Source organism: Malassezia japonica, chromosome 1, assembly GCF_029542785.1.
Source record: "Malassezia japonica chromosome 1, complete sequence".
NCBI classification, from domain to species: domain Eukaryota; kingdom Fungi; phylum Basidiomycota; class Malasseziomycetes; order Malasseziales; family Malasseziaceae; genus Malassezia; species Malassezia japonica.
This window is the reverse complement of record NC_083370.1, coordinates 494,605-506,184: the sequence shown is the minus strand read 5'-3', so window position 1 is coordinate 506,184 and position 11,580 is coordinate 494,605. Positions and strand designations below refer to the sequence as shown.

The window sequence follows — 11,580 nt, the reverse complement described above, 5'->3', positions numbered from 1 at the left end:
TTACCCCATACCATGGCCTCCTACCGCCTATTTTACTGGCCGCAGATTCCCGGTCGTGGCGAGTTTGTGCGTCTTGCGTTCGCCGCGGCCAAGGTGCCGCTGCCCGAGGTGAATGACGTGGGGAAGCTCGTTGCACTTACGTCGGCGGACGGTGGCGTAGCCGGGCACGAGCCCCAGTTTGCGGTGCCGGTGCTCGAAGTGCAGCCCGAGCGCCAGGCGCCGTTCTACCTGAGCCAGACGGGCAACATTTTGCAGTTTGTTGCGAAGCGTTTTGGCCTGGACGGCGAGCAGCCCGGCGTCGAGTCCGACGTGACGCACGCGCAAGTCCTCCAGTTTACGCTCACCGGCCTCGACTGGGCGCTGGAGGCGCACAATGTGCACCACCCCATGTACGTCGCACGCCTAACCCAGTTCTGTCGCGCTCTACTACGAAGACCAGAAGCCCGAGGCGCTGCGGTACACGCAAGCCTTTGTGCACGAGCGCATCCCCAAGTTTGCCAAGGTACGTGTCCCTGCTAACGCAGCACTTTCAAGCCGCGCTCACGCTGAACCGCCAGCGGCACAACGTGCGCCGCCTCGTCGGCACCAAGACGAGCGTTGCGGACCTCGTCCTGTTCCAGGTGCTCGAGGGCCTGCGCTTTGCGCACCCCCGCGCGATGCAGCGCCTTCAAGACTCGGGCGATGCCGCGGACCTCGAGCCCTTCCGTGCCGAGCTCGCCGAGGAGCTCAAAGAGTACCTCGGCAGTGCACGGCGCCGCCCCTTTAGCGATGGTCTTTTCCGTTACTATTCCGAGTTGGATCTATAGAGACCTTAGTCTTACTATGTTGCGCACGTCCCCTTACCCCTTGGTACGGAATGCGCCGAGCGATGCTGATCGCCATCGGTCTATCGCCCATCAGTGAGCATCACGTCACTGTTGAATCGACACTCCGCGACCCATGTGTTCATCACGCGCGGATGTGGGGCACCGATTGATTGATTCCCGTGTCCTGACCTGAAGTTTGCGCGACGCGCGCAGCGCCGCAGGTTATACCGCCCATCGGATTGGACTTTGAGCGCGTACCGTGGCGCGGCGCGTCGCGCGTAGAATGGATCAACGCGCGTCGAGAAGAACCATGATTGGCCCTCCCTGCCCCTTTCGGGCCACTACGCCCAATCGGAGACGGAAAAAACGCGGCGCGCGAGTCTCGACTGATTTAATTGCTAGGCACGCGCGCCGCGCGCCGCCGGCCGACGAGGACGCCACCGGTGCGTGAAAGGTATATATTTGCGCTGCGTTTTCGCGTTCCCCCACCACACGATGTCCGTTACTGCGACTCCCTCCAAGAAGGTTGCCGAGAGCTTCTCCAAGATTGACGTGGGCGCGTCGCCGACCAAGAACGCTGCCAAGCCCGTCGCCAAGGAAGAGGAGGAGGAAGACAAGAGTGCCCAGCCCGACCATGTCTACGGCAAGTTTGTGGGCGAGGTCGACCTGCCCGAGGAGGAGGAGCCTCTTCTGATTGAGAACAACCGCCGCTTTGTGCTCTTCCCCATCCGCTACCACGAGATCTGGCAGATGTACAAGAAGGCCGAGGCCTCGTTCTGGACCGCCGAGGAGATTGACCTCTCCAAGGACCTGCACGACTGGGACAACCGCATGACGGACAACGAGCGTCACTTTGTGAGCCACGTCCTTGCGTTCTTTGCCGCGTCGGACGGTATCGTGAACGAGAACCTCCTCGAGCGCTTCTCGTCCGAGGTGCAGGCCGCCGAGGCCCGCTGCTTCTACGGTTTCCAGATCATGATGGAGAACATCCACTCGGAGACCTACTCGCTCCTGATCGACACCTACATCCGCGAGCCCGACCAACGCGACTTCCTCTTCAACGCCATCGAGACCATCCCCGTGGTGAAGCAAAAGGCCGAGTGGGCGCTGCGCTGGATCAACGACCGCCGCGCCTCGTTCTCGGAGCGCCTCGTGGCCTTTGCCGCGGTCGAGGGCATCTTCTTCTCGGGCTCCTTTGCCTCGATCTTTTGGCTGAAGAAGCGCGGCCTGATGCCGGGTCTCGCCTTCTCGAACGAGCTCATCTCGCGTGACGAGGGTCTGCACACCGACTTTGCGTGCCTGCTCTTTGGCCACCTCAAGAAGCGCGCGCACCCCGACACCGTGAACAAGATCATCACCGAGGCCGTCTCGATCGAGCAAGACTTTTTGACGGATGCGCTCCCGGTGTCGCTCATTGGCATGAACGCCCGTCTGATGTGCCAGTACATTGAGTTTGTTGCGGACCGCCTGCTTGTCGCGCTCGGCAACTCGAAGCACTACAACTCGACGAACCCCTTCGACTTTATGGAGAACATCTCGCTCCAGGGCAAGTCGAACTTTTTCGAGCGCAAGGTCGCCGACTACGCCAAGGCGGGTGTCGCGCGCCCGGACGACGACGAGGCGGTGCCCAAGTCGGGCAACGCACACGGCTTCTCGCTCGAGGAGGACTTTTAAATCCCGATCCATACCCCATCATAGTTTCATGCGACGTTTCACTATTCCACGCGGCGCACGCGCAGCGTGTGCTCGGATCGGTCGGCGTCGATGCGCCACAAGAGCAGCTGGTCTGTGCACGTCCAGTCGCCGTCAGAGGCGGTGACGTCGATCGACAGCGCGCCGCGCGCATCGGCGCGGCCATAGTGGATGTACGGCAGATAGATCTCGGCGGTCCGTGCCTCGACAACAGCAGGGAGGGCGCCGGTGGAAAAGGACACGGCAAACACTTTCGATGTCATGTCAAAGGCGAGGTGCGTGAGGCGCCCAGGCACCGCGCGGGCGTACGGCCGGCACCATGCGTCGATCGCGCGGGCACCGCGCGCATACGCCCACCGCGCGTCGGGTCCGTGCGGCGACCAGAGCGAGAGGTCCTCGCCGTTCCAGCGGTCGCCCCACTCGGACGAGTGGTCCGCAGTGTACGTCCACAAAAAGTACCCGAGCAGGTTGGCGTCGCACGCGGCGAGCGTCGCGTCCATTGCGTGCGCCTGCTCGGCATAGGTTGCGTCGCCCATATCCATCGGCACGCCCGTCTCGCCGACCAGGAAAGGGTACGGCCCCATGCGCTCCGCGACGTCGGCCGCGAGGCGCGCAAGCTGCCGCGCGAGGCACGCGCGCACCGCGCGCCGCCCGAGCGCCAGCGCAAAGAGGACGTGCGAGTAGGCGCCGCGCAGGATTCCCACGCCGTCCGCGTTGAACGAGTGCCAGCGCTTGGTGACGAGCGTCAGGCCGTCGTAAAAGTGCGCGCTTGAGCATGCGCGCTCGTCGAGCAGCGCGCGGATCGCGTGCGGCGGCGGCGCAAAGACGGGCGGCTGGACAAAGAGGATGGCCCGTGCATGGATGCTGCGAACGAGGCGCGTATACACGGCCCAGTGCGGCAGCCAGAATCCCTCGACAAAGTCTGCACGAAAGTAGTCGGGCTGCAAGAGCGTCTTGGACTCTGTGTCCCACACGCCGTGCTGGGCCCAGACGCAGCCCGGCCGCGCCGCGCCGCGGCGCCAGCCGTAGCGGCCTGCCCCCCGAGCGGCGTCGGCGTCGGCCGTGAGCCACACGCCTCGTTTCGGCGCGACGTGCACGCTGCCCGTGTGCCGCGCGCCGAGTGCGCCGAACGTGTAGGTGGGCAGCGTGACGGCCTCTCCCTCGCCGAGGAGCATGCTTTCAAACGGCGTCGGCATCGGCCCCTGGCGCATGGGCCCTGGCCGCGCGCGCAGGTCTGCGCCGACGAGGCCCGGATGCGGCTCGTTGAGGCTATCCCATCCGATGACACACTCGTCCAAGAGGTCCGCCTCGCGCACGGCCGTGACGAGCTGGGCGACGGCCCCCAAGAAATGGCGCTGCAGCCATCCCTGGATGGGCTCGTCGTCGATCGTGCACCTTTTGGCGAACGTATCCCCGGCAAAGAACAAGGTAAAGAGCGTGAGGCACGCGAGGCGGTGGTAGTTGGTCGCCCATATCATGGGAGGATAGTCCTTTGGCGGGTCCCACGCGTCGTGGAGCAAGGCGGCGTGCGTCTCGTGGAGTGCCTCTGGATCGAGTCCGGCCGCATACAATGCCCACACCGGTGCGCCGGACCCCCCCGCAAAGCGCGAGAACTGGTGAGCCTATCTACGTACCAAGTCCTGGTGCGGATCCATCACGACATAGAATCCGTGTGCTCTGGCGCGCCTGAGCACCTCGACGGTATACGCAATGTACTCCCGGTCGTATACGCCTCTGCATAAGCCCATGCACATACGGCCCGTCGTGCTCGAGTGCTTCCCACGTAAAGACGTATCGGAGCGCCGTGAAGCCCCATTGCCTGAGCCGCGCCAAGTGCGTGTCCGCCTCGTCGAGCGGCACTGGGCGCCCTACAAATGTACACTCCCCCTCTTTCTGCTTCTGGTACGACCCCACGCCGGCGGGGCTCTTGCTGGTCCCCCCCAGGTTCACGCCGCGCAGGAGCACTTGACGTCCGTGCGCGTCGCGGAGCGTTTCGCGTACGTCCAACATGGTAGTCACGTGACACACGCGTCGCGGTTTGTTTGTGTTACCATGTCGCAGCCACGGCGCATGACGCTTGCGTCGCTGGACACGAACCAGCCTGCGGCGGCGCCCAAGGCGATGAAGCCGCCGCCGGTTTCGAATAGACCACGTATGTCGGTGGTGCGGCGGCAGAGCGCGCTTCCCCCCACCACGTCCCCCCGCCGCTCGATCGCACGGCCCTCGATGTCTGGGCGCCGCTCGTTTGCCGGGCGCTTGTCGATGGTGCCCGGGATGAGCGTCCCTGCGGTGCCCGCCAAGGACATGCGCCTGCGCAGCAAGGCGGCGCGCCCGATGATGGAGGCGGACCTGTCGGCCTTTTTGGACCGCACCGGCTTTGTGACGCCCCACGCGAACCACAACTCGCGACTCGTGCATGAGCCGACGCAGCAGGCGTTTATGGACATGTTCAAGCATGTGTACCGTGTGTGCATTGACGGGGAGTACAAGTTTGACGAGGGCAAAAAGTTTGACGACGAGACGCAGCAGCTGCTGCGTGATCTGCAGTACCCCTTCCTCGAGGACCTGACCAAGACCAAGCTCATGGCCGCCGGCTCGCACCAGAACTGGCCGGTGTGCCTCGCGATGCTCGACTGGATCGTGCGCATGGGCACGATGCTAAACTCGGTCGGCTACGGGCCCCTGGAGCGCACCGACGACAATGAGCTGCACGCCATCTTTTTCCCCTACCTCTGGCGGTGCTACGACCTGTTTTGGACGCAGGAGGTCGACGAATTTCCGCAGCAGACGGCCGAGCTCAAGGAGAGCTTCCGCGCAAAGAACCAAGAGCTCGCCACGAGCACCGCCGACCTCGAGGCGCAGCACGCCGCGCTCCAAGGCGAGTACAACCGCCTGATGCACGCCTGGCCGCGCGTGCGCGAGGAGAAAGAGGGCAAGGTCCTCCTGAAAGATATCCACGCCTTTAATGACTACCGCGAGACCAAGCTCCTTCCCCGCATGGAAAAGACGCGGCGGCATATCGCGCGGCTCGAGGCCGAGGTCGCCGAGACCGTCGACGAGCTCCAGCACAAGCGGCGCGAGCTGGCGCGCGCAGCGAGCGAGGTCGAGGCACAGGGCGTGTCGGACGACGCGTACGAGCGCCTCGCCGCCGAGCGCGAGCAGCTCACGAGCCTCCTCCAGGACATCCAGGCGCAGCGAAAAGGCGCACACGAGCGGTGCGACAAGACCGAGGTCGAGCTTACGCGGAAGCAGGACCTGGTCGAGTCGCGCCTCGCCGCATTCCACAAGGGCGCCGAGCGCATCGCACTCGCGATGCCCGATGGCGTGCAGCGTGCGCAGATCGCCCTGCACCCCGCGCATCCGACGACGATGCTGCCGCCGGGGGTGAGCATGTCCCCGGTCCTCGCCAAGATCAAGGACGCGCATACCCGCCACACCACGCGCGCGACCGACCTCGAGTCGGAGCGCGCCGCACGCGCGGCCGCCGGCGAGGCGCTGCGCGCCGACGTCGTGCGCCTTCACCGCGAGCACCGCGCGCGGGAGAAGCGCCTCGCGGCGCTCTCCGACGAGCTCGCCACGCTGACGCGCGACGCGGCGGACGAGGAGAGTGCCGCGGCGAAGCTCATTGCCCAAAAGCGCACGTTTGTCCAGGGCCAGCACCAGGCGAGCGCCGCGCGGCTGCAGCACGCAAAGGGCCGCCTCGCCGAGGTCGAGGCGGAGCTTGCGCAGCTCGACGAGGGTCTCCAGGCGGAACGCCAGGCGATCGACTGCGACATGTACGACGCACTCCATACCCTCCTCGACCTCAAGGAGCTCGTCAAGAACGGGCTGCAAGAGATCGAGTACGCCGTCACGGCGCAGTCCAAGCCATAGCCACCTCCACTTGTAATCACGATGAGCACGACCGGGATTGGGAATCTGAGCACGCTCATCAAGCGGTGCGTGGACGTGCTGATGTAGACTCGAGGCGGCCACGTCGCGGCTGGAGGACATTGCGATTGCGCAGGCGGGCCATGCGCCCGTGCCGAGCGAGGCGCCGGCCGTCGCCCCCGTCGCCGAGACCACGCGGGAGGCGCCGACGACCGACGCGCTCGCGGTGAGCGCGTGGGACGCGGACGTGGGCCCTGCGCTGGCCAAGTTTGTCGAGGCGAGTGCGGCCATCGGTACGCTTGTCGCCGAGCAGGCGGCCGAGGTGCAGGCGGCGTTTGGGCACACGCGCGACATTGTGCAGACGGCGACCGTGTGCAAGCTGCCGGCCGACGGCATGGCGTCGCCGGCCGTCGCGCCGCTCCTGCAGCCGCTGCAGGGGTCGATTCAGCGCATCGTCGAGCTGCGGGAAAAGAACCGCGGCGAAAAGGCGCTCTTTAACCACCTCAGCACGGTCAGCGAAGGCATCCCCGCGCTCGGCTGGATCGCCGTCGAAAAGACCCCCGCGCCGTACACTGCGGACATGAAGGAGAGCGCCGAGTTCTTCGCGAATCGTGTCATTAAGGAGCACAAGGATGGGTACGTCGAGTGGCTTATGCAGCGACAAGAAGCACGTCGTGTGGGCACGCTCGTTTACGTCGCTCCTGGACACGCTGCGTGCGTACGTCAAGGCGCACCACACGACCGGCCTTGTCTGGAACGCCAGCGGCCAGGACCTTGCGAGCTACGCGAAGGGCGGCGCGTCGGACGTGCCGCCGCCGCCGCCGCCGCCGCCCGCCGGCATTCCTCCGCCGCCGCCGGCGCCGCCCGCGGCGGGCGCCGCGCCGGCCGCCGGCGGGATGGACGCCGTGTTTGGGCAGATCAACCAGGGCGAGAACATCACGCGCTCCTTGCGCCGTGTCGACGCGAGTGAGATGACGCACAAGAATCCCACGCTGCGCAAGGATGCGCCGGTCGTCGCCGAGAAGCCCACGGCGCTTTCCGCGGCGCCTGCGGCTGCCCCGAAGAAGAAGCCCGCGTCCAAGGTGCTCGAGGGGAACAAGTGGACGGTCGTACGTCGCGCAGCTCACACAGGAAAACTATGTCAAGGAGCAGATCGTCATTGACCAGACCGAGCTCAGCCACACGATCAACGTGTTCAACTGCGACGAGTGCGTGATTGAAGTGCGCGGCAAGGTGAATGCCGTCTCCCTCGGTACGTGTCGTTTACTGACGCAGTCTCGTGCAAAAAGACGTCGGTGCTGCTCAACACGCTCGTCTCGTCGCTCGAGATCACCCGGTGCCAGTCGTTCACCGCGCAGATCACCGGCCAGACGCCCACGGTCCTCGTGGACAACACGGACGGCGGCCAGATCTACCTGTCCGACGACGGTCTCGGGACCGAAGTCGTGACGTCCAAGAGCAGCGCGCTGAACGTGAGCATTCCCGTGGTCGGCGTCCCGGGCGAGTACGAGGAGCTGCCGCTGCCCGAGCAGCTCATGCACACATTCGCGCGCAAGGACCGCGCCACGGTCACGACGCACGTCGTGCAGCACGCCGGCTAGCCATAGTTTCTTTCCCCTCCACTACCATGAACGTCTGTGCGCACTATACCGATGCCGAGCGCCGGCTGGCGCCGCCGGCGGGGCAGGACGTGTACAAAGACGAGTGCCTCTTGTGCTTTGACTCGGCAGACGTGCCGAGTGGCGTGAGTGTGTGCGCCACCTGCTTCCAGGCGGGGTGCCTCGGCGACCGATCGCACGCCGGGCTGCACTACCACAAGAGCGAGCACCCGATCGTCGTGACGCTCACACGCACGCCCAAGCCGCGTGCGCCGCTGACCAAGCTGCAGGTGGTCGAGCGCCCGGAGGAGGAGGAGTACACGTATAGCTGGACGCCGCGCTGTGTCGCGTGCGATCCGACGCACGGGCGCGAGCTGCCCAAGACGGACGTGCTGACGGCCGTCGCCGAGGGCATCCTGCGCGCCACCTCGTCCGCACACAAGGCCGAGGTGCAGGCGTGGGAAGAAGAGGTCGTGCCGTGCGAGCACACCAAGCACCTCGCACAGACCGACGCCACGCCGCTCGAGCTCGCCAATGCGGCATGCGCCGAGTGCGGCCTGACGTCGAACCTGTGGCTCTGCCTGTCGTGCGGCCACCTCGGGTGCGGCCGCGCGCAGTTTGGCGGCGTCGCGGGCAACAGCCACGGCCTCGCACACTTTGAGGCGTCGGGGCACCCCTGCAGCGTCAAGCAGGGCACCATCACCGCAGAAGGCACCGGCGACGTGTACTGCTACGCGTGCAACGACGCGCGTGTCGATCCGGCGCTCGGCGAGCACCTCGCACACTTTGGCATGAACGTCGCCGAGCAGAGCAAGACGGAAAAGAGCATGACCGAGCTGCAGCTTGAGCAGAATGCACGCTTCGACTTTAGCATGACCACCGACGACGGCCGCGCGCTCGAGCCGCTGTTTGGGCCGGGATACACGGGCCTGCGCAACCTCGGCAACAGCTGCTACATGGCCTCGGTGCTGCAGGCGCTCTTTGCCTTGCCCGCGTTCCAGGCGCGGTACAACTCGACGGAGCACGCCCAGCACATTGCCGAGTGCAGCGCGATGCCGGCCGCGTGCCTCGCGTGCCAGCTGGGAAAGCTGGCCGACGGCCTGCTCTCGGGCCGCTACGCCGTGCCGCGTCCGGGCGCCGAGGGAGAAGTGGCGTTCCAGGCTGGCATCAAGCCGGCCATGCTCAAGGCGCTCCTGGGCCGAGGCCACGCCGAGTTTGGCACAATGCGCCAGCAGGACGCCGACGAGTTCCTGCAGCACTTTGTGCAAAAGGTGCACAACGAGCCGCACCCGGACGTCGATCCGACACACGCCTTGTCGTACGCGCTCGAACACCGCCTGCAGTGCACACAGTGCAAGCGCGTGCGGTACAGCGAAGAGCCCCGCGAGGTCGGCGTCGCGCTCCCGGTCGCGGTGCGCGAGCGCGCGTCGGACGACCGGCACGCGGACGCGGCTAGCGGCAGGCTCTACGAGCCAGTGACGCTCAAAGAAAGCCTCGCTGCATTCACCACACCCGAGTCGTTGCCCTACCACTGCCCGGCGTGCCACACCGAGGTCACGGCAGAAAAGACGACCAAGTTCAAGACCTTCCCAGAAGTGCTCGTCGTCCAGGCACAGCGGTTCCAACTGGTGAACTGGGTGCCGCAAAAGGTCAATGTCCCGTTCCAGGTGCCGCTCGAGGGCGAGCTCGACATTGCCGCCTTCCAGGGCCACGGCATGCAGAGCAGCGAAGAGGCGCTTCCGGACGATGCAGCGCCGGACACGGTCGACCTCGAGGCGCTGAGCATGCTCACGGCCATGGGCTTTAGCGAGAACCGCGCGCGCCGCGCGCTGGACGCCGCCGGAAACGCCGAGGCGGCCGCCAACTGGCTCTTTGAGCGCATGGAAGACGCGTCGCTGGACGCGCCGCTCGGCGAGTCCAAGCCGGACACGTCGATGCTCGAAGAGATGGGATTCAGCTCAGCGCAGGCTACCAAAGCACTGCGCCTCACGGGCAACCCCGAGGCGGCAGTGGCGTGGCTCTTTGAGCACCCCGACGACACGGGCGACGTCGACGCGCCGAGCGGGCCGCCGGCGACGCCAGGCCTCGTCGACGCCCCGCGCTACCGCCTCGCGAGCTTCATCACACACCGCGGCCCGTCGGTGCACAGCGGCCACTATGTCGCCCACGTCCACCACGGCACCGAGCCCAAGGAGGGCTGGGCGTTCTTCAACGACGAAAAGGTCGTCCGTGCGCCGTTTGCACGCGAGCCGGAGGCGTCGAACGACTCGAGTGTCGAGCATCTCTCGGAGCTGTACGTTGTGCTACTGACCCAGCGCCTATCTCTACGTCTTCCACCGCGTCTAGACCAGCACCTTGCGGATCTGCTCGATGCCGCCAGGGAGTGGCGCGAGCGTCACCGGGCACCTATGGAACTTGTCCACGTAGTCGTTCGCACACGTATAGCAGAATGCGTAGCCCGTCGCCAGCACACAGGGGTTTTGGATCGGCGCCACGCCACAGAGGGGGCACGAGTTGTGCAGCAGCGCCGCCGGCGCATCCTCGTCGGCAAAGAGCGCGGCATCCGGCACACCGCTCGTCAGAATGCGGGGGTCTTTCCACGTCGGCGGCCGCTCGACCATCGCACCGTCGTCGCTCGGCTGCAACGGCGCAGGCGGCTTCACCTGCGCGCGGGGGCTCGCGTCGTCATCGTCGCCGCGGCGACGGCGGGGGTTGTTCGGTGAGTACCACCACTCGAGGAACTTGAAGAAAAAGATGCTGGCAGGCAACGCATACTTGAGCATCTCAAACACAAACGCAGCACCGCGGCGCGCAAGCAGCGCGCTAAAGAGCATCGGGAACTTGGTCAGGGGGGGCAGGGGGCGGTCGCTTGCCGCGACAAGCGGCTGCTCGTCGCCTTGCATACGCCGGATGTCGACACGCATCCAGCGGTACCACGGCCGCCAGTACGGCATGCGGTTGAAGAGGTAGCCGATGTTGTAGGCCAGCATCCAGAGCTGGTACGCAACCTGTGCGTAGGGGTATCCTTTGCGGAACGCGTCCTCCCAGCGGCGACGCAGACTCGTGTCCGTGTCCGTGCCGCGGAATGTGGCTTGGTCGGGCTCGTCGCCGAGCAGGTCGTCGGTGCCGACACCGCCGCCGAGGTGCTCCCAGTACTGCGTGAGCTTGGTCTCTAGGTACGGCAGCCCGACCAAAGCCAGAAGCGACAGGTTGACCTCGCGGGGGCGCAGATGCTGCGACGCTTGTAACGCCTGGTGCGACACGGCGGCCTCGACGCGCTTGGTGGACACCGCCGGGCGGCGGCGGCGCTTGAGGCCATAAAAGTTCTCTGTAAAGCTTGCATCTGTGTGAGCAGTGCGACGTACTCCAAGTGCGCAGGTAATGCCGGTCGATAGCGAGCATAAGCAGCGCATAGATCTCGTCGAAGCGGTTTACGATCCGCAGAAGGTAGCGCGGATTGCGCTGCGCGAGCACAGTAAGCACATAGCGCACCGCCGGCTTCAGCAAGGACGACAGCTGCTCCTGTGCAATCAGCTCAAAGAACGAGGGACGATAGGGGTCCGCCTGGGAGCCGCCCGAGGAAGTGGGGTCAATGCTCGACAGCACGTCCATCG

At 65.8% G+C, this 11,580-nt stretch overlaps 7 protein-coding genes across 7 annotated transcripts; 5 read left to right on the top strand and 2 right to left on the bottom strand.

Annotated features, from left to right (window-relative positions):
* Positions 1–12: 12 nt before the first annotated feature.
* On the top strand, positions 13–806 carry MJAP1_000300 (glutathione transferase; the record flags this gene model as incomplete). The annotated part of the gene is made up of 3 exons (XM_060264270.1): positions 13–389; positions 412–502; positions 525–806. The coding sequence occupies 3 exons, from the start codon at positions 13–15 to the stop codon at positions 804–806; spliced, it is 750 nt and encodes a 249-aa protein (XP_060120253.1).
* Positions 807–1,301: 495 nt separating this feature from the next.
* RNR2 (ribonucleoside-diphosphate reductase) lies at positions 1,302–2,480 on the top strand (the record flags this gene model as incomplete). The annotated part of the gene is made up of 1 exon (XM_060264269.1): positions 1,302–2,480. One exon carries the CDS (start codon positions 1,302–1,304, stop codon positions 2,478–2,480), a length of 1,179 nt encoding a protein of 392 aa, XP_060120252.1.
* A 41-nt stretch (positions 2,481–2,521) lies between these two features.
* Positions 2,522–4,508, bottom strand: MJAP1_000298 (uncharacterized protein; the record flags this gene model as incomplete). Its single annotated transcript, XM_060264268.1, has 3 exons — positions 2,522–4,111; positions 4,133–4,232; positions 4,255–4,508. The coding sequence occupies 3 exons, from the start codon at positions 4,506–4,508 to the stop codon at positions 2,522–2,524; spliced, it is 1,944 nt and encodes a 647-aa protein (XP_060120251.1).
* Positions 4,509–4,550: 42 nt separating this feature from the next.
* NDC80 (kinetochore-associated Ndc80 complex subunit ndc80) lies at positions 4,551–6,371 on the top strand (the record flags this gene model as incomplete). Its single annotated transcript, XM_060264267.1, has 1 exon — positions 4,551–6,371. One exon carries the CDS (start codon positions 4,551–4,553, stop codon positions 6,369–6,371), a length of 1,821 nt encoding a protein of 606 aa, XP_060120250.1.
* Positions 6,372–6,392: 21 nt separating this feature from the next.
* On the top strand, positions 6,393–7,969 carry SRV2 (suppressor of rasval19; the record flags this gene model as incomplete). Its single annotated transcript, XM_060264266.1, has 5 exons — positions 6,393–6,436; positions 6,459–7,004; positions 7,027–7,477; positions 7,500–7,620; positions 7,644–7,969. The coding sequence occupies 5 exons, from the start codon at positions 6,393–6,395 to the stop codon at positions 7,967–7,969; spliced, it is 1,488 nt and encodes a 495-aa protein (XP_060120249.1).
* Positions 7,970–7,995: 26 nt separating this feature from the next.
* ubp14 (ubiquitinyl hydrolase 1) lies at positions 7,996–10,312 on the top strand (the record flags this gene model as incomplete). Its single annotated transcript, XM_060264265.1, has 2 exons — positions 7,996–10,259; positions 10,282–10,312. 2 exons carry the CDS (start codon positions 7,996–7,998, stop codon positions 10,310–10,312), a joined length of 2,295 nt encoding a protein of 764 aa, XP_060120248.1.
* Positions 10,313–10,361: 49 nt separating this feature from the next.
* On the bottom strand, positions 10,362–11,578 carry PEX12 (ubiquitin-protein ligase peroxin 12; the record flags this gene model as incomplete). The annotated part of the gene is made up of 3 exons (XM_060264264.1): positions 10,362–10,372; positions 10,404–11,309; positions 11,332–11,578. The coding sequence occupies 3 exons, from the start codon at positions 11,576–11,578 to the stop codon at positions 10,362–10,364; spliced, it is 1,164 nt and encodes a 387-aa protein (XP_060120247.1).
* Between the last annotated feature and the right edge of the window lie 2 nt (positions 11,579–11,580).